Source organism: Chionomys nivalis, chromosome 12, assembly GCF_950005125.1.
Source record: "Chionomys nivalis chromosome 12, mChiNiv1.1, whole genome shotgun sequence".
Taxonomy (NCBI): Eukaryota; Metazoa; Chordata; class Mammalia; order Rodentia; family Cricetidae; genus Chionomys; species Chionomys nivalis.
In genome coordinates, this window is record NC_080097.1 from 71,256,768 (window position 1) to 71,278,066 (window position 21,299).

Consider the following 21,299-nt stretch of genomic DNA (forward strand, 5'->3'; position numbering starts at 1 on the left):
CCCTCCACTGAACACTTCAAAGACATCAAAAGATTGCACGCGCTGAACTTTATACTTATTAGGAAGAAATGTTATTTAACAAAATGGCTTTATATAAGTGAAAGTTGCAACATCAATTACATGTGTGTAAGCTCCAGACAGGTCCTTTGGGGTCGCGCTAGCGCAGCCCGCGAGGACTCACTCGCACGTGGCGCCAGTGAAAGGCTCGGCCCCCGAGCCAGCAGCTCTGATTGGCCCATGGCTGCCAGGGTCGGGAATGCACCTGAGCGTGGTCCAAACCAAGAGGGCAATGAGCAGCCACGCGGGCAACTCCTGGGCTGCAGGTCCTGCGTGTTGGCCCCACGAACACAAACATCCAGCCGCGCCAGCCCACGTGGGCTTGGCTCACCACAAGTGCTGTCTCCCTCCTCCCCACATCGGGCCGTTCTCACCTCAGCGCTGGCGGCGCTTCCACCTTCAGCTTTTTGGGCTTCGGCTCCTCAGCAGCTGCCATGATCGCACTCTCACCCGTTTGGCTCTACCGCGCGTCCCGCCCCTCAGCCCTGTGGCTCCGCCCCCTTGACTCGTCACCGCCCCTCCCCGGGCCCCGCCCCTCTTAACCCCGCCCAATCCGCGACTCTAGTCCAAAACCATTGGCTCTACGCACATCTGATGTCCCGTCCCTCGATTACTACGGAAAGGGACCCCGAACGGAGTTAGGCTGCGGGCGAGTGCCTGCGCTCAGAGAGTGCCACCTCCCTGCTCTTCCGGACCCTGAGTGATGTAGACGATTCAGATCCAAACCTCTGGAGACACCGTTCCTCTCACTGAGCGCCTTTCCGCCCCTTCTATCTTCCTAGTCCTGCTGACTTCCTTGGCGTCTTTGAGGCTGCTAGTCAGGCAGTCTGTTGGGCACTCCAAGCGCGGGGTCCTCGCCGCTTTCTCTGCCGCTTCAGCTTCGGTCCAGAGAGGACCCGGCACCGAATCACTGACTCGCCCCGGTGTCAGGGTGAGTGAGCGCGGGGAGTCTACGGGCTGGAGCCCGCTCAAAAGCCGGGGAGCGGACTGCATAGCTCGGGCTCGAGACACTAGCCTGGGCTCCAGGAGCGTCCTTGCTGCTGTGGACCAGGGCCGGGCCTCCCCCTGCGCCCGGCCTTCCGGGCTTTCTAGCCAGCTGGGCCGGAAAGGAGGGTGCACCTGCCTCGCAGGGTTCTCGAACTCTGGTCCCCAGGCGCGGGAAAAAGGGTCTTGTCATGTACAGTGAGGTGGAGTGCCGACGACTTGAATTCGCCAACCACCAGGTTTGGCCTTGGAGGGCAAAGCCCCTGATGAACCTAGAGAATGTCCTGTTTAGAGGGTGGCGTCTGGGTGAGCGATCCGGGGATGGGGAAGCAGTGAGAAGGGTGTTGCAGCTTCCCACGAGATAGGTGACAGGGCTGTAAACTGAGAAAGTGGCCTGGGGTGCGGGAACGTAAGGATGGCGGGCTGATTGACTGTCATGGATTTGTTTGATCCTGAGGCTTTGACTTCCTGGTCGAGAAGTTGGGTCACTGTAAAATACGGCGTTCTCACAGGAAAAGAAGTGGATATTTTTTTCTTTTGTTTGTTTTGTGGCATTTGGGGTTTTGACTTGGAAACACATTACACAGGAGAAAAAGGAATTTCCTGCAGCCAAATATATACAAATCTCCTTCCTTTCTATTGAAAAAAGAAAATGTCTCTTTTTCTTAGAGAGGACAAGTTCTTTCACCTACCTTCCAGTGCCATAATCTTCTGCTTCATTTACCTGGTTTTTTTGTTGTTGTTCTGTGTGTGTTGCATGTCACAGTACACATGTAGAAGTCAGAGGATAACTTGTGGGCCTCACTTCTCTCCTTCATGAGGTTTCGTAGGAATCAAACTCAGGACCTTGAACTTGGCAGCAGACGCATTCCTGATGAGCTATCTCAATCTCTTTATCTTTGATTTTACCTACTTGCTACTTCTATCTAAGCACTGCATTGCAATTTCTCCCTTTCAACATCCTACAGAGCCACCATTAAAATCACCCTAGCAAAGATCGCCTGTGTCCTCTTGACCTTAAATCATATATTCTTGGCATGGGAAAAAAAAAAAAACTACTTCTGGGAGCAGAAGATGGCTCACCAGTTAAGAGCATTGCCTGTACTTTCAGAGGACCTAAGTTCAATTTCCAGCACTCACATAGTGGGTAACAGCTGTCTTTAACTCCAGTCCCAGAGGATCTTTTCTTCTAGATTTCTGTGACTGGGGGGGTGGGGGGTGGATGCTGAAGAGCTGGCTCACTAAAGAGCACCTGCTGTTCTTACAGAAAACCCAAGTTCAGTTCCCATCATCCACAGTGGCTGGCTCACTGTCTATAACTCCAGAGGGTGTGGCCTCTGAAGGCACCTGCACTCATATGGCATATACTCACAGAAATGCATACATATAAAAACAAAATTTAATTAAAAAAATGGGTTGTGAGCTGCCTGGGATGGATGGGTGTTGAGAACCAAGTCTGGTCCTCTGCAAGCTTTCAGTGCCATGCCCCTGTATCTCCAACTTCAGGAGATCCACTGCCCTCTTCTGGCCTTCCTGGGCACTGTGCTTACATGCACAAACCAACACTTATATATAATACACATATTTAAATTAATGAAAAAAAACTTCTAAAAACAATTTGTAGGGACGAGGGATAAGAGATTGGCGTTTTAAAAGATCCTCGGTAAGGAAAAGAAAACTTTAAAACATTTTTGGAGATTTCTTTGTATTACTTTTAATTGTGTGTGCATTTACATGTGGGAAGGTGCACATGAATGCAGTGTCCATGGAGAGCAAGGGCAGTTAAGATCTGCCTGACATAGATGGTGCTAGGAATTGAATCTGGCTTTTTGTTTTTCAAGACGGGTTTCTCTGTGTAACCCTGGAACTCACTTTGTCAACTAGGCCTGCCTCTGCCTTCCCAGTACTGGAATTAAAGGTGTGTGCCACCTCACCCAGCCAGAATCTGATCAGTCTTCTGTTCCTACTCTTAACCAACTGAGCCACCTCTCCAACCCAAAGAAAAACACAGCTTGACCTCTTTGTACCATTCCTCTACTTGAGTCCCTGCAGATCTCCCACAACCCTTCCCCTTCGCCTGCATCTCAGTCTCTTCTTAGTTCCACTTCCTTGGCTCACGTGCTACTCAAATACTGTTCTATTCTTTCATGTATGTTTCTTACTATGTACATAATTTGTTGATATAATTTTTTATATTTGTAATTTCCATTAACAACATACCAGTCTCTTTGAATCATCAGACCTATATACAGTGATTGGATAATATGCTTATTTGGATCAAATATATTACGAATTGGGTCAGATCATGTATGGCTAGGGCTTAATATGTCAGCTTTCATCTTATTTCTACACAACATACCCAAACTTAAATACATTTTTGCTCAAAACCTGTTCATTTTACCCCATCTTGTTAACCTTCTAATATGGGCTCCTACTGTTGCTCATCTCGTGTGTGTGTGTGTGTGTGTGTGTGTGTGTGTGTGTGTGAGAGAGAGAGAGAGAGAGAGAGAGAGAGAGAGAGAGAGAGAGAGAGAATTTATATAGTGCACCTTGTGAGTGCAATGTCTGAAAAAGCCAGAAGAGGGCACTGGACCCATGGGCACTAGAGTTACAGAAAGTTCTAAGCACCTGTGAGTTGTAACCCCTTTGAGGAAGGTCATCAAGACCATTGAAAAACACAGATATTTTTACTATGATTCATAACTGTAGCAAAATTACAGTTATGAAGTAGCAACAAAATAATTTTATGGTTGGTATCAGCACACTATAAGGAACTATATTAAAGGGTGGCAGCATTAAGAGGGTTGAGAACCTGTGGGTGTGAGTGCTGGGAGTCAGACTCTGATCCTCTGAAAGTGCACCCAGTGCTCCGAGCTTTCAAGCCATCCAGCCCCATTATCACTGATCTCTTAACTGTGTCTAGCCAGAAAGCTCTGAGGATCTGTCTGTCCCCAACACCTCCACCCCCACCCTTTACACCTCCTGTTTTTATAATGGTGCTGGGGATCCAAAGGTCCTCAAACTCACATGACAGGCACTTTACTGACCTTGCCATCTCCCCATCCCCCGTTCCCGCTTTAGAGATCTGCCATCCTATGCCTCCATTATGCTTTGCGCAGGAGGAACATCAAGTGCAGTGAATGACTTTTGTTCCTCTTGCTTGAGAGACTGAGGCAAGGGATTGCTTGACCCCATGAGTTCAGCAGCATAAGACCATATCTGAAAAGAAAACAGAATACACTTTATGTTTTAGACACTTGATTCCAAAGATTTTTTTTTTTTTTTTTTTTTTTTTTGGTTTTTCAAGACAGGGTTTCTCTGTGGCTTTGGAGCCTGTCCTGGAACTAGCTCTGTAGACCAGTCTGGTCTCGAACTCACAGAGATTCGCCTGCCTCTGCCTCCCAAGTGCTGGGATTAAAGGCGTGCGCCACCATCGCCCGGCTTCCAAAGATATTTTAACTGTTGTAATTGCATTACTTGTAAAACCTTGGGATGAATGCACATTTAGTAAAGAGGATTCACGAAGCAAGAGTTAAGCTACAATCAAAATTCTGATGGGAGTGTTTTGTGATTCAAAAGTCACACGCACACAAAATGGTTGTGGTGGTTCCTTTGTAGTTTTCCAAGAAAATTCAATAAAATAAGTAACAAAATAGCAACTAAATGCATAAGTGATAAAGAAATGAGCTAATTTTTGTGCTCCATGTGGTGTTGCTTAGTTGTTATATGCTTTAGGCAATTGGTCATAATGTGAATAGGTAAACTAAGGTCTCCTTTTCTATTATAGATAGTTAGATTTTCTTTTCTTTACATTTTTTTTGTTTTTCAAGACAGAATGTCTCGGTGTAGCTTTGGAGCCTGTCCTGGAACTCAATCTATAGACTTCACAAAGATCCTCCAGCCCCTGCCTCCCAGGTGCTGGGATTAAAGGCGTGCGCAACCATAGCCTGGCTAAAATGGGTTTTGAGCCAAGTGCCGTTGAGTGCTGGAAATGTTATTCTTTCATCTCGGCACAAAGGATTAACAACAGTAAATCCAGTGGTTGGTTTGACAGCCCTGTATTCTGAAACCTGAACTGCTGCCAATAAACACAACTTTGGTGGAAACTTTCCTGGAAAGAATTTTTCACCAGCTTAAGAAAATGAGTGGAAATCTAGCTCTAAAATAAAGAAACTAGTCAAAAACAAGCAGTCCTCTTAGGGAGTGTTGTGATACTTCAGTGTGCTGTGTTCCATAAGGCTAGTGGTTTGAAATAACCTGGGTCACTTCTTTTATTTATACTGTAATCTATTAAACTCTCAGCACAAAAACTAGAACATGTTTGGTTTCTATTTGGAAGCGTCAACTCTTCCTCTTAAATCAAGTCAGAATAGCACTACTATCTAGTATCACAACCAGAAGTGGGTGTTTAAATTAATTCAAATTAGCTTTTAAAAGGTAGCAAATTTTGCAATTTACAAATTCTAAGTTTGCAATTTCCAAGCTATCCTGGACTACATAGTGAGACTATCTCAAAAAATAGTTAATATTTCAGTACCTTAGTTGTTTTTGCTACATTTTTGAGACAGGATCTCATATATCCCGAAGTGACTTCAATCGCCTGTGTTTATAGTCCCGGCTGGCCTTGAACCCCTAATCTTCCTGCCTCCACTTCTCAAGTGCTGGGACTTCATGTTAGCTACATATCTAGTGCACGGCAGTACGTGTATTCAATGATTGCCATATTGGACGACACAAACAAAGGCTATTTCCTTAGCTGCTGAAAACCTAATTGGCACTGTGTTCAAATACGTGCCTGCTAATTAGTGTATAAGAAGCAAGAACAGGAGCTCAGAATTCAGCTGTTCAGATCTTCTAGCTGGCACTGTGATAATTGACGTAATTGTCATCGTATACAATGAAGATAAAGCAGTTAGACAGTTTTCAGTTGTCCCCGTGTTGCACGTTTGACAAATATTTTTCTGTTGTTGTTTTGTTACGTTTTTAAGAAAAGGTGTAATATGTCCCATACAGACCTCAAACTTGCTATGTAACACACATGAGAAATACCGGTCAGAGCAACTTGGGAAATAAGGGATTTATTTGGCTTTCACATCCTGATCATAGTTGTTCATTGAGGGAAGTCAGGACAGAACTATGGAGGAAAACTGCTTAGTGACTTGCTCGGCTTCTTATAGAACCACCTGCGATGGGTTAGCACTACCCGCAGTGGGCTGTGTCCTCGAAAATGGCCAACAGATGTGCCCACAGAAGAACAGTCTGATGGAGCAGTTCCTCAACTGAGATTTCCTCTTCCAGATTTATGTAGCTGTGTCAAGTTGGCAGAACTAACCAGCACTTTAGATTACATTAATTAACTGTCCTGTGTTCAACCAAACTTGCATTCTTGGAATTAACTATAAATTTAAAATTTGTTGCTGAATTTAGCTTTCTAATATTAAGACTTTTCCATCTGTGTTCATGGGAAATACTGATCCGCAATTGCCTTACATTTTCTTACATTACATTACGACACTTACATTGCTTTGTCTGTTTTTTATGTCAACACAGTATGACAAGGATTTTTTCATACGATATATTTCGATCATATTCTTTGTCCTCCACATACATAAGTCCTCCCCATATATCCCTACCCACCCAACTTCATGTTCTCTCTCTCCAAGAAAAGGAGGAAGAGGAAGAGGAAAGAAAACAAATAAAAACACAGTAAGACAAAAAAATAACAAAACAAAAAAGTACACACACGCAAAATGGAGTCCTTGTGTTGACCAGATATGCCTGTGCATGGGACCTACCCTAGAGGGTGGCTGATAAACCCAGTGATACTCTGTTGGAGAACATTGATGTTCTCCTTCCTGGCAGGTATCAGTTGCTTAGGGGTGGGACTTGGTGTCTACTTCGCTTTCTCCACGCTGTGATTTTTATCTGGTTTGAGTTTGTGGAGCTCTTTGTGTGGTGTGTCAGTTTCTGTGAGCTCATATGTGCATCAGCTCTGTTGTGTCTGGAAGATGCAGTGTCCTTGGAGCTGTCCACCACTTCTGGTTCTTCGGATTTTTGTCTCCTCCTTAGCTCCCTGAGTCTTGAGGGGTGGGTGTGATAAAGACATCTCATTTAGGGCTGAGCAGTCCAAAGTCTCCCACTCTCTAGACATTGTCCAGTGGTGAGTCTCTGAGTTTATTACCATCTACTACAACTGTGCATTTCAATGTCCAGTAAATATAAGCCCCTTTTTTCCTTCACAGAAAATGATCCACAGTCTATTTCTCATCAACTGCTCTGGTGACATATTTCTAGAAAAGCACTGGAAGAGCGTGGTAAGCCAGTCTGTCTGTGACTATTTCTTTGAAGCTCAGGAGAAAGCTGCGGATGTTGAAAATGTCCCACCTGTCATTTCCACACCTCACCACTACCTCATTAGTATCTACCGGGATAAGCTCTTCTTCGTGTCTGTCATACAGACGGAAGTGCCACCTCTCTTTGTGATTGAGTTTCTGCATCGAGTTGCTGACACTTTTCAGGTTTGTAGCCATCAAACTGTTGTAACGAAATCACCCAGGAAAATTCAAGGGGAGACGTGCTTATGTTTGTCACCTAAGTTTCTGATGTGTACAGTGTGGATTTTCTCTCTAAACCTAGTCTCATAAGCACTTAGAGAGTGTGCAGCCACACACATTGCTGCTCTGTCTGGGGTTTTTGTGTGTGTGGCAAACTATACCATGAGGAAATAGAATGTCCTCCACTTAGAACTCTCTGGGTCATCACAAAGATTTATTGGTCATAAGCTCTTCTGTATTCACATTTTCAGTTTTCTCTTGTTTCGATAAATAAAGCAAATGGCTTAAGCTTTATATGTGCTTAGGAGTGGGTTTATTAGGGGCAATGAAGTTTATAGCTTACGTTTCAGTACTTTCTAGCATGTCATATAGGAATCAATTCAATATAAATACAGTTAGAAAATATTGAAGAGAAATGTTAGGCTTTCTGATGTAGGTGGGTCTTCTGTCTATGTGTTACTTTCATTGGTCAAATAAAGAGACTGCCTTGGCCTTTGATAGGACAGCAGCTTAGATAGGTGGAGTAGACAGAACAGAATGCTGGGAGAAAGAGCAGAGTCAGGCAGACGCCATGCTTCTCCTACCCAAGACAGACAGTGGTTAGAATCTTCCCAGTAAGCCACTACTTCGTGGTGGTACACAGATCATTAGAAATGGTTTAATCAGGATGTGAGAGATAGCCAAGAAGAGGCTAGAATTAATGGGCCAGGCAGTGGTTAAATGAATGTAATTTGTGTGTTGTTATTTCCGGGGCCTAGCTATGTGAGAGCTGGGCGGGACGAAAAGCAGGCCTGAGAATTTTTTATTTCTATATATTTCTAAGGTCTCAAACCATGAGTTAAGCTACTGTTAGTTTATTCTTGAGAAGAAAGGATATTATAAGGAAAAGCAAGCTTTTCTCCATGCTTTCTGTTGTTCAACATTCTGATTATTTTGTTAGGACTACTTTGGTGAGTGTTCAGAGGCTGCAATTAAGGATAACGTGGTCATAGTGTATGAGCTCTTGGAAGAAATGTTAGACAATGGATTCCCGCTGGCTACTGAATCTAACATTTTGAAAGAACTAATTAAACCACCAACAATTCTACGTTCCGTCGTCAATTCTATCACAGGTATGAAAGGTGAAACAGTCTGTTAGAACTGATCCATTGAAATTTTATGAACAGCCATTTTATTCATATGACAGACTATTAGAGTAGTCTGATTTGGCCAAAATTAAAATTACCAGTAATGTTAAAATGAATGTATTTTTTATTTTCTCTCTGTCTTCTCTCTCTCTCTCTCTCTCTCTCTCTCTCTCTCTCTCTCTCTCAATTCAATCAAGTCTTCAGGCATGGCAGCAAAAGCCTTTACCCACTGACACATCTGACCAGCCCACCTTTTGTTTTGAGAGAGAGCAAGAACAATAACAAAAGCAGATATATGAGGTCAGGTGTGGCTCATGTGTAATCATATGCCTTTAGGAGGCTCACTAGTGAGTTGATAAGTTCAAGACCAATCTGGGGTACAGAGTGAGAAATATGTTCCTTTTATTAAGAGAGGCCTAATTTGTATGACAAAGAACTTTCAGAGCTGGAGTATAGCTCAGTGGTAGCATTTGCCTATTATTGGGTTCAATGCCCAGTATTTCAAACAAGAAAATAATTAAGTAGAAAATTAGTTTGTAGAATTCATACATAGTAGACTTTCTTTGTAGAATTCATACATAGTAGGCTTTCTGCTTTTGTTACAAACTTCCAATTGAATTTTATTTCTGAACCATACCTTGAAATTACATATACTCGGATAATCTCTTGAGATTTTAAAAATCTTCAGAAAGAGTGGGCTTGGGGCAGAAGCCTTTAATCCAGCATTCAGGAGATAGAGGCAGGTGTATCTCTATGAATTTGAGGCCAGCCTGGTCTACAAAGAGAGTCCTAGGTCAGAGCTGTATAATGGGACTGTGTCCAAAATTAAAAAAGAAGTCTTCTGGAGGAATGTTACGTGTCACTCCAACTACACTGTCCACACTCAGCATCTCTTTACCCTGGGGAAAATGTTAAAATATATAAGGATTTAAAGAGCAATTTCATACTTCAGGGATATTGTAGTGAGACACTGGAAAACAATCATATTATTAAGTGGGGGGGAAAAACAGGACAAATTAGAAAAACAGCACAAACTCATAAAAGATATATATGTGTGTGTGTGTGTGTGTGTGTGTGTGTGTACACATATATATAATTTTGTTGTTTTTATTTTTTGTTTCTGTGTGTGTGTATGTATACAGATAAACATATATATAATTTACAAAGATAAAAATCCTAAAATGGCAAGTCAGTGATGGTGGCTTTTTTAATCCAGCACTCAGGAGGCAGAAACACACGGATCTCTGAGTTCAAGGCCAGCCTGGTCTACAGAGTGAGTTCCAGGGCAGCCAGCACCATTACACAGAGAAACCCTGTCTTGAAAAACAAAACAAAAAAAATCTAAAATGTATACATTGTTTATCTCTAGCTAAACATCTTTATTTTTGCTTTATACGTTTTTAGATGTGTGTGTGTGTGTGGAGTGTGTGTGTGTGTGTGGAGTGTGTGTGTGTGTGTGTGGAGTGTGTGTGGAGTGTGTGTGTGTGTGTGTGGAGTGTGTGTGTGTGTGTGGAGTGTGTGTGTGTGTGGAGTGTGTGTGGAGTGAGTGTGTGTGAGTGTGTGTGTGTGTGTGGAGTGTGTGTGTGTGTGTGGAGTGTGTGTGTGTGTGGAGTGTGTGTGTGTGTGTGGAGTGTGTGTGTGTGTGTGGAGTGTGTGTGTGTGTGTGTGGAGTGTGTGTGTGTGTGTGTGGAGTGTGTGTGTGTGTGTGTGGAGTGTGTGTGTGTGTGTGGAGTGTGTGTGGAGTGAGTGTGTGTGAGTGTGTGTGTGTGTGTGGAGTGTGTGTGTGTGTGTGGAGTGTGTGTGTGTGTGGAGTGTGTGTGTGTGTGGAGTGTGTGTGTGTGTGGAGTGTGTGTGTGTGTGTGTATGTGTGTGTGGAGTGTGTGTGTGTGTGTGGAGTGTGTGTGTGTGGAGTGTGTGTGTGTGTGTGTGGAGTGTGTGTGTGTGTGGAGTGTGTGTGTGTGTGTGTGGAGTGTGCACAGGACATTAGGTGCCCTGCTCTATCACTGTCACCTGGTCCCTTTTTTTGAGACAGTCTCTCACTGAACCTGAAGCTAGGCTGGTTGCCAGCAAGCCCCAGCCATCCTGTATTGACCCCCGCAATGCTTGGGACATAGGTGTGTGCACAGCCACCCCATCATTTATGTGGGGCTGGGATCTGGACTCAGGCCTTCGTTTTTCCATAGCAAGCACTTCTATCTACTGAGCTATCTTTCCAGCCCACTTTGTATTATTTAACTTTCAAAAAAATTACTAATGAAATACTATAGCATGGATTGAAAAAGTTTAAGAGAATGGTTCAGGCTGGATGTGGTGCTGCATAGTAATCCCAGGTACTAGGGCAGCTAAAGGAGAACAAATATGAGTTTGTGGCTAGCCTGGGGTACAAAGTGGGAAAATATAATACACCTGGGCTATACTTCCTTAGTAGAGTATGCTTAGTAGAGTATTCTGCTTCCTAGTACCACACATATACACACAGACCAAGGAATGGCTCGGTGGGTGAAGTAATCTTTCTTGAACTACCCGGTGACCCTAACACAGGGCCCTGCAGAGTCAGTAGTTTGTAGAAGTAGATAAATGAGAGCTTGTATGAGGAAAATACACATGCAATGGAAGGCGGGATTGTATGTGCCCCTCTAACAGAAGTAGAGCTTTGTAATTGAACACTGAAAGCACACACTTAGGTGAGACTGGGCTGAGTATGACGTGGGAAGCTGAGGCGGGGGAATACTTGTTCCTACGGCTAAGCAGAATGTTTAGCTTTTGTTAGAAAGCACGTAGGAAGCATAAAGGTTTCTAAACAGGAAAATCATCTGATTAAAGCAGTATTTTTCTAATACTCTTGGAAAGTAACAGGCTGGAGACAGGAATACCAGCAATAGACTATGACATGAGTGTTAGCCTTGTTAACCAAGCTTAGTAACACATGCCTGTAATCCTAGCATGTAGGAGGATCCCTAGTTCTTAGCCATCCTGGGTTATATATATTCCTTTTCTTAAAATCTAATCTAGATTTGAACGTACTGTATTACTGTGTAGCCAAAGATGACTCTGAACTTCTAATCCTCCACCTCCACCGTCTCACAAGTGTTGAGGTTAAAGTGCTGGAGATTGATCACGGGGCTTCATGCATACTAGGCAAGCACTCTGAAACCATATGTTATGTTTGGTTAAGTTTGATGTGTTTGTGTGTGTGTGTTGTTTTTGGAAGCAAGGTGGTCATAGTATGCAGATGAGGCTGGCTTTACACTAGCAGTCCTCCTGCCTTAGTCTCCTGAATGTTGGGAGTATAGGAATGTGCTGCCTGGCTTGCAACCTGTTTTCACAAGGTAGGGTCTTGTAGCTCCTACTGGCCCAGAACTCATTATGTAGACCAGGCTGGCCTCAGACTTGCTGCCATCCTCCTACCTCTGCCTCTCAAGTGCTGGAATCATAAGAAAGAGAGAGAGGGAGGGAGGGAGGGAGGGAGGGAGGGAGGGAGGGAGGGAGGGAATAAAAAGGAAAGCAGAATTAACAAAATAAGAAAAAGTGGTAATGTTACTTATGAGTAAATATTTAAAGAAATATACCTGTATGCTAATAGTAGTTGATGTTAGTAGAAAACAGATTTTATTAAATGTTTGATTAACTTACTACCTTTTACTGCATGAGTTCCTTTTGAATTAAAAAATATAGACTAACCAAAATGTTGAGTAAGTCACAGTAAAAGAGTTTCTGTTTGCATAACCATACATATGCAATTTGTCAGGAAGCTAACTAGATAAGAACATTAGTCACATTTCAGCCAAAGTGGTATGCTGACCTTAAGGCGGGTGTTGGTTTTTTTGGTTCTGTTTTTGCTCTATTGGAGATAGAGCATAGAGCTATGTGCATGCTAGGCAAATGCTCTACTATAGAGCTACAATCTCAATGGTGTGGTGATGTTGAAATGGGAATAAGCAAAAATATGTTCTTCATCTAGTTACTCCACAGAGACCAACATGGCACATCTCATGTAGAATTCCCCTGAATACCAAAGAACCAGGTTTGAACTGTGTATTTTCAGTGAAGACTTCTTCCCACTAGGTTGTTCAGCAGCCAAGCCTCTTTTTCATTGCTGGCAGCAGTACACGATTCTGTTATTGAGCCATTAGAATTAGCTTGGGTTACTGCTAACACAGAGAAAGCAAAAGATGAGTGAATGCATTTATCTTGGTCTAACAGGTAGGCAGGATATGGCCCTTCTCTGTCCTCTTGCATGGAATATGTCTTCAGCAGTTCTAGAGTCCTCAACTGCAGTGAAGGAAAATCCAAATGCAAAGCAGACACTAAAGCATCCTTTTTCCATCGTTTTCTGATGACTATAACACACATTACACTTTGCTTTCTTTTCTAATTTCTAGGCAGTAGTAATGTTGGGGACACACTCCCCACCGGGCAGCTATCCAACATCCCATGGCGTCGAGCAGGAGTAAAGTACACAAACAATGAAGCCTATTTTGATGTAGTTGAAGAAATAGATGCAATTATAGATAAATCAGGTAATTGTGTGCATCTGGTCCTCTGGGGAAGAAACAATTCAGTTGACACAAGTTGAACTGAAAACTGAAATCCCTCGGCAGGGTGATTTTAAGCAGAAAATTATTCTAACGATATATAAATCTATTTATTCTGCCCAAAGGTTACACTGTAATTATAACCACTGCCTGAGGTGGTGCAGGTGTCTGTGAGTCCCTCTTGCAGCTTTCTCATCTGACAGGTGTCACGTAGCTGTGGTCCCTGTGCTGCTCCCTGCTACATGTACAGTGCTTCGGCCAAAGGCTTCTTCTGGTTGCTTTTAACACTCAGGAGGCAAGGCAGGTGGATCTGTGAGTCAAGGCCAGTCTGTTCTACAGAGCGAGTTCCATGACAGGCTCCGAAGCCACAGAGAAACCCTTTATTACCTTGTCTTCTTTCCATTATAACCTTCAGGCATACAAAATAATAAATCATGACCCCTGTTCCTTAAAAAGTAGCCTAAAGCTGGGCGGTGGTGGCGCACGCCTTTAATCCCAGCACTCGGGAGGCAGAGGCAGGCGGATCTCTGTGAGTTCGAGACCAGCCTGGTCTACAAGAGCTAGTTCCAGGACAGGCTCCAAAACCACAGAGAAACCCTGTCTCGAAAACCCAAAAAAAAAAAAAAGGAGCCTAAAGCTTAGTCTATTTCATGAGGAAACTGCTTCATTTTTAAATTCTGTTAAGATATTTTAAACGTCGGTCCAAATAATCTTGACTCTCTAAAGAATTTAACTCCTTAGAATTGGACTCTAGGCAGTTAGATGGAGCCAGTGAGAAATGCTCTCAGAACTACTACTATTTCTCACACCCAGAATGTGTTTCCATTACTCCAGCTAAGTGAGGACTATAGAGAAGAGCCAGATTCCATTAAGATTGTCAGCTTTCATTTCCTTCTCTAGGATCTACAGTCTTCGCAGAAATTCAGGGGGTCATTGATGCTTGCATTAAGCTCTCTGGAATGCCTGATCTCTCGCTCTCTTTCATGGTAAGTTTGATCTGCTCTATCATCCCTTACATGCCTAGTACATTTGAAGTGCTTAGTGATGTGATAGTTCCTGAGGGAAGATTGTAGCTGAAGTTTGTTGATTTCATATTTGTGTGTGCTTGAGTTGGCTTGTATTTACCAGGGCACACATGTGGAGATCAGAGAACAACTTGCAGGAATTTATTTTCCCCTTCCACCATATGGATCCTAAGGATCAAACTCAGGTCCTCAGCAAGCACCTCTACCTGTTAAGCCATCTCCCCAGCCCTGGAGTTTATATTAGGTTACAGAGGGCTATCTCAGAATATTCCTAGCACATCTTTGCAAACAGGAGCTGACACACTGAACATGGCCTTTACGGAAAGGTCAAAGGGAGGTCTTTATCTCGAGTGTGCTAGAAGTGGCTCAGGATTTGCTGTCTAGCTTTTGAATCTCCACTGTCATTTTTACCAGATATTTACTCTGCTTATGTAAAGGAGCATTAATATTTTGCATCATATAGATTTAGCATGACACACTGCCCTAGGAGAAATGTGTTCTGGTTCTGTCTTGGGTACCATTTCTCCACTTTCTTCAACTTTAGTTTTCATCTGTGCAATGTAGATAATGCTACTTGCTTTTTCTCCCCATGGTTTATAAAGTTCAAGTAATGTATATAAAACTATTTTGATATTATCATAATAAACTTTTACACTGCTTTTGTGACTTAGGGAGCATATTAACTTATCATAATATGTAAATACTGTTGTCATTCTTCTTATACTCTGTACATATGGCTTTTTCTTTTCCTGACAGAACCCAAGACTTCTAGATGATGTCAGCTTCCACCCGTGCATCCGGTTCAAACGTTGGGAATCAGAAAGAGTTTTGTCATTTATTCCTCCAGATGGGAATTTCCGACTCATATCATACCGTGTCAGCTCACAGAAGTAAATTTGCCATCACAGTCCAGCGATTTGAATAGAACGCCCTGCTCTTGTTTCATTTTTACAGTTTAGTTCTTGAGTTTATCATGGTTTACTTAGGCATGTCTCACCGGGAGACCTAGTGAGAACTGGTGATAATATGTACCTGATACATTGTTTCTGGACTTAAAAGGGTAATAGTGAGAGAGAGGTTAAAATCTGTAACTAAAAACAACCCTTTGGATTATGCATGTTCTTGGCAAACCATGACTTTGGTGCCTTAATCCTGCCATGGTCTATAAACTAACAAGACATCCACACCCCAAAATAACCCTCCGCTATCTGCTTCACATTGAGTTTGGGGATAGGGCCTCAAACTCTGGATCCTCTTCCTCAGCCTCCTAAGTGCTGGGATTATTGAGTTTTAAACAGTTTGACGTTGTTAGCTGTAGCTAACTTGTCCCTTTAGAATATCAGAAAACATTTGGGTAACAAAACAAAGTTTTTTCCGAGAAATTATTTCTTAGCACTTTTCTTTTAATGGGCTCGTGTGCGCTGTCTCCCCCCTTAAGTATTACCCTCTACCCCAGTTGTTTATACTGTATTTAAACCAGATTTCTGCTTTGACTTATGTGTTAGTTATCAATCCATACAGTCCTAGCAACTGTGCTGTCCTCAACAACCCCAGGGCAGAAGCTGAATTCTGCTAGGGTATATGGCCCTGTGGCACAGTTACAGACAGCCTCTGGAGTTGTCCTGTAGCTTTCATTGTGTACATACCTGTACATAAGTACTTTTGTATGTTTCTCTCTATGTCTCTTGTAGTCTAGTGGCAATACCAGTGTATGTGAAACACAGTATCAGTTTTAAGGAAAACAGCTCTTGTGGCAGATTTGATGTAACAATTGGACCAAAACAGAATATGGGAAAAACTATTGAAGGAATCACAGTGACTGTTCACATGCCAAAAGTTGTGCTGAACATGAACCTGACACCAACACAAGGCAGCTATACATTTGATCCAGTGACCAAGGTACAGCCACTTCAAGAGTCAGCAAGTATTGTGCGATCTGTGTGTGGTGGGGCGTGGAGGACGTAGAAGGAAAGCAGTGTCCTTACCTTACCTCTAGCTGAAGGTTTTCAGAGAGCAGTAAGAGATGATTTTCTCTCAGCTGCTTTGCTTCCATAGCAAAATGTGATAGGTTTTCAACAAAAATGAGTGCTTGATAAATGAGGTGTGTTTTGTTTGTTTTTGTTTGAGATGGGGAATCTTACTGTATAGCCCGGGCTGGCCTAGAACTCAAGAGTTCTACATTAAAAGCATGTGCTACCACACATAGCTGAGAAAGTGTAATTTTGTATAATTTCATAGAGCATTTTTGGGGTGATTGTTTTGTCGTGATTTTTGTTTTCTGGTTTTTGGGTTTTTTTTTTTTTTTTTTTTTTTTCCTCTCTCATTGTAGTCCTGGCTGTCCTGGACTTCACTATGTAAACCACGCTGACCTGGACTCATAGGCATCCACCTGCCCCTGCCTTCTGAGTGCTGAAATAAAGGTGTGTGCCACCACACAAAGCATTAGAAGATCTTCTAACCTTGGGCTGGGGAGATGGCTCAGTGTCTAAGAACATAAACTGCTATTATAGAACACGCAAATATGGTTCCCAGCATGTTGTGTGGAGCGGCGGGCTGCGTCCCACCACCCGGCTAGCTTTACACCCGAAATAATTACACGGAAACCGTATTCTTTTGAACACTGTCTGGCCCATTAGTTTTAGCCTCTTATTGGCTAGCTCTTACATATTGATCTAACCTATTTCTAATATTCTGTGTAGCACCGCGAGCTGGCTTACCAAGAAAGATCTTAACCTGCGTCTGTCTGGAGTGAGAGAATCATGGCGACTCACTGACTCGGCTTCCTTTTTTTAGCATTTTGTTCTGTCTACTCCGCCTACCTAATTTTTGCCCTATCAGGCCAAGCAGTTTTTTTTATTAGTTAACCAATGAAAGCAACAGATAAGATATAAGACCCACCTCCATCACCAGCAACCACACTGGAGCTACACAACTGCCTGTAACCTGCTCCAGGGGACCCCGCGCCCTCTTCTGGTCTCCGTGGACTCTGTTCACATGTGCAACCCCATATAGACACACATGTACATATAAATAAGAGTAAAAACTTAAAAATGAACATCTAACATTAAGGATTCAAGAATCTTCCCAGGGGTCATGTACGTCTAAGCAGAGGAGTTCCACACCCTTGGTCCTCCACTCCAACTATGGCCGTGCTTTTATCTATGACTCAGTTTCCACACAGGTAGTTTCACTTAACAAAGGAGTCTGTGGCTGAAAGTTTAATGATAGTAACATAAGTCAGTTGTCTATTCCAGGTTTCTCCTGTTTTCTAAGACACTGCTTTATTTTGTGTAGAAGCTTACAGCATCTGTTAACCTCTGAGCATGTCTTTAAAATGTGGTTTTTTTTTCCTCTTGTCTTTTTAAGGTACTAGTATGGGATGTGGGGAAAATCGCTCCACAGAAGCTCCCAAGTCTTAAAGGACTGGTAAATTTGCAGTCAGGAGCTCCCAAGCCAGAAGAGAACCCCAGCCTCAACATACAGTTCAAGATCCAGCAGCTTGCTATTTCAGGTAAAGCCAAGTTTGCTGTGTGGCTAGGAGAAACTGGAACCAGGAGTTTGGAAGAGTTCTGACAGTTCTACCCTAGGAAGAGCAGCAACTCCAGTTTACCTGCTGTGGTGCTGGCCTCCAGGCACCAGAATTTGGGAGGGCAGCTTATTTCATTCTGTCACACGTGCCCCAGAGAAGCAGTCCTTCGTGTTCACAGAAAGTAGAGTTAGCATTTTTCTGGCCAGAGTATAATGCATGGATGATAGAAAAAGGGCATTGTTTCCAGAACGATGAACGGAGCACTGTCCAGTGTCACATCTAGGGTCAGTGTTCACTGCTAAAGAAGTCCTGTATTGTTACTGGGATAGTAATGATTTGTTTCATTCTTTTTGACACAGGCTTAAAAGTGAATCGCTTGGACATGTATGGGGAGAAATATAAGCCATTTAAAGGAGTCAAATATGTCACAAAAGCTGGGAAGTTTCAAGTGAGGACATGAGAAGAGGCCAAAATTCCTCAAGATGTTTGTTTTTCAAGTGTAATTACAATTTATTACTATTAGGTACCGAGTGGGTGGGAATACATATAAAGCATTTGTGTCAGGCTACACTGCTAACAGAGTTGCTTAGTATCAATGTAGGGTTCTTAAGGAGCTTTAAGCTAAGGAAAGTTTTCTAAAGACTTAGCTTATTTTGTATCTTTTCACTTAGGAAAAGATTTAGATTTCTTCCAAGGGGGCTACCAGCTGAATGCTGCACATTGTAACAGTAAAGACAGAGGGCTGCAGCCGTAGCCTTTCTCCTAAAGCCAGTGATGTGGTCTCATCCACCAGCAGGAACTGGTGTGTGTCGGGTGCAGCCAAACTTCACACCTTCTGATCTTAGCCATCTCAAATCAGTGTCTATCCCACGAAAGGAGATTCCCCCACCCCAAGAAGTTTACAGAAAACTGCCTCTTCAAGTGTTTGCCTTACTCAGCTTTTCACTTGTGCCATTAAGCAAGCACTGTAGCAAAAGCCACTTTCACATGGCCCTGGCAAGGAGCACCGCTGCTCCGTGCTCCATTCTCACTGTACTTGGTATTCTATTTTTTATAAATAAGATTTTTATGTAAAGCTCAGATTTTGATTTACAAGGACCTTGCTGCAGTAGATATACCATCAGCTGCTAGATAGCACAGTCAACATCATTTGCATCAAAGGGGCAAATACTTTATTAAGATAATAAAAGGGAACACTACTTCTGCTTATAGGAAGTTATCGCAGGCACAAGTGTGCTTTAAACAAATTAAAGTAGTAAAAGAGAAAATTAAGCAAAACCTTGCCATTTCCATGTTTCAGTAAAGCTTTATCTAATGCCACTGTAACCTAGTTAGCCTGAAAGTCTCGTGTCCTAGTTCAGCAGGAGAAAACTGTGTCTGCTTCACTACTACTGTTCTTTCTCTTCTCAGTCTTTTATCTTTCTGTGCTTAAATGGTTGGATTTACCTGTATGCCCTGTATTTGGAGGAGCTCCTTTCCATAGTACGTATATCCTGAGGCCATTGTGATAAGCACTTTCCTAAACTTCCCACCTTGTCAAAATGCTACTGAAGCACTTAAGTGTCTTTGTCGTACTGTGTACACGAAGAACATTACTGAAGGACAAACACTCTCAGTCATGATTTATACCAGTCGATTGTAACACTGGGAAAGTCGGTCTATGACTCATTCCATTCTACATCATTTGCTTGGAAATCCTTTATGCAGTTATTTTGCCTCATTAGACATGAAAATGGAAGAAGGCTGAAAGTTAAGATATAAGTGTTTGCTCTATTTCCCCTTGATTTTCTTTAGACTTGGTTTTCTTATCCTGTGGCCCATTATTTTCTTCCATCTCTCTCTTACAGTCCTTGTTGGAGTGCTGGTGATACAGTAGCATGGTTACTGTTGCCCTCATCTAATAAAAAAGGCTAGCTTTTGAGGCTTCAAATAGAAATTACTTGAGTAACCAATCTTAGATTGGCAGCTTTAAGTCAAAATGCAAAATATCTAATCGCTTTGACTAAGATTGGTTATCTCTAATTTAAATATCTTGTCTTTTACCTCAAAAACAATTGTGACAGTTGAATTTCTTCACAATCCCTTGTCTCACCATCAATACCTAGACTGTCCAACATTCCTCCTGTGCAGTCTTGTCTTTCAAAGTGGAACATATACCAAGAGTCCCTTGTCTCTAATAATTTCTGCTAAAACAGCCAAGCAGACCGTGTTCCTTTACAGTTAAATTGTTGTACTTATTAATTTGATAGAGCCCAGTAAGTCCTTTTCGTAGCTCTGGCTATAATGTCAATAAAAATATGAAAGCAACAAATTGATTTTTTTTTTAAGTCTGATTGTTGATGGAACATTCTCATATCCAGGCTGAGTTAGAGCCAGCTGCATGGGATCAGTTTCTTCTGTATCACAAGTATTACAGTTGCTTAAGGACATTCAGGAGGCATTTTCCTAAGTAGAGCATATCCACAGCCATTCATCATTTTAAAGTGTTCCCTTTCTGGTCACAGACTTAGTGATAAAAGTGATAAAAACTATACCTTCATTACATCACTTCCCACATAGATTCAAGATTTTTAAACACCTGAGTTCTGGTTAATCTAGCATATTCCCCTTTTCTTTGTTCTTAAGGAACCATAATCTAAAAGCAAATAAAACATGCTTATTTTCTGTGTGAGGTAGCCTGCCATACATGTACACATGTGGAATTCAGCTGGTGGGTTCATTCCTTAAATGTTGCTACAGAAGAACACTGGAAATATGCTAGTTTTGTTTCCCTTAGAGCAACTGGCTAGAAGAAAACTACAATGCTGGCTAAGTGAACTCCACAGCCTTGGACACAGGCTGCAATCCACTTCTCCAGTGGGGAACTTCTCAGTCAACACAATGATGAATTTCACCCTGCAATATTATTTAACTTCCTCCCCTTCACCCCCATTCTAGAAAATTGGGCAAAAACATGTTTTTATTTTAGTCGGTGATTTTTCAAGCAAGAAGATCCGTGTGTATCCCAAGCTAGTTTTGACTCAGCCCTACTGGATCCTGACGACACTGTTCTATACTGGATTTGGAAGACACAAAAGTTCCCCTCACGTTTCACAACCTCTGCTTTTTAAGGGACAGATATGGTCTCCAGTAATAGCTAAAACCTTCTAAAATGAGAGTTACTTCTACCAAGGGTAACCCACATCTAGCTGCTTTGCCCACTGATAACTTATGGTTTCTGTTCCTTCTAATGTATAGGTGCCAAGATTGTCCTTTATCACATAAACCCTCATATGAAAATGTACTATTAATTTCCATTCCTTTATGGATTGAATAAAATCTTTAATATTTTTTTAATATTACCCAGATCCTGAGGACTCATTTCATTGGCTATTCTTCAGAAATAGGAGTCTGACCTAAAGTTGTTAGTAAAATAGCACGCCCATCATTCAGAGAGTTATTCATATAAATGTATTTTATTTGTTTTAAACGGAACAAAAGAAAAGGCA

General features: G+C 42.3%; 2 protein-coding genes across 3 annotated transcripts in view; one reads left to right on the forward strand and one right to left on the reverse strand.

Annotated features, from left to right (window-relative positions):
* Adk (adenosine kinase) overlaps window positions 1-535 on the reverse strand; it is a 390,903-nt gene extending 390,368 nt beyond the window's left edge. The window contains exon 1 of one of the 2 annotated variants that reach the window (XM_057786610.1): window positions 432-535. In XM_057786610.1, the coding sequence (XP_057642593.1) occupies window positions 432-493 (62 nt within the window). In that variant the 5' untranslated portion in view covers window positions 494-535. The remainder of the gene's footprint in view (window positions 1-431) is intronic. The other variant, XM_057786612.1, reaches the window with a different exon arrangement.
* A 161-nt stretch (window positions 536-696) lies between these two features.
* On the forward strand, window positions 697-21,250 carry Ap3m1 (adaptor related protein complex 3 subunit mu 1). Its single transcript, XM_057786823.1, has 9 exons — window positions 697-988; window positions 7,284-7,559; window positions 8,536-8,707; window positions 13,105-13,242; window positions 14,158-14,243; window positions 15,039-15,172; window positions 15,974-16,181; window positions 17,649-17,793; window positions 18,171-21,250. The coding sequence occupies exons 2-9, from the start codon at window positions 7,287-7,289 to the stop codon at window positions 18,269-18,271; spliced, it is 1,257 nt and encodes a 418-aa protein (XP_057642806.1). The 5' UTR covers window positions 697-988; window positions 7,284-7,286; the 3' UTR covers window positions 18,272-21,250.
* The last annotated feature ends 49 nt before the right edge of the window (window positions 21,251-21,299 follow it).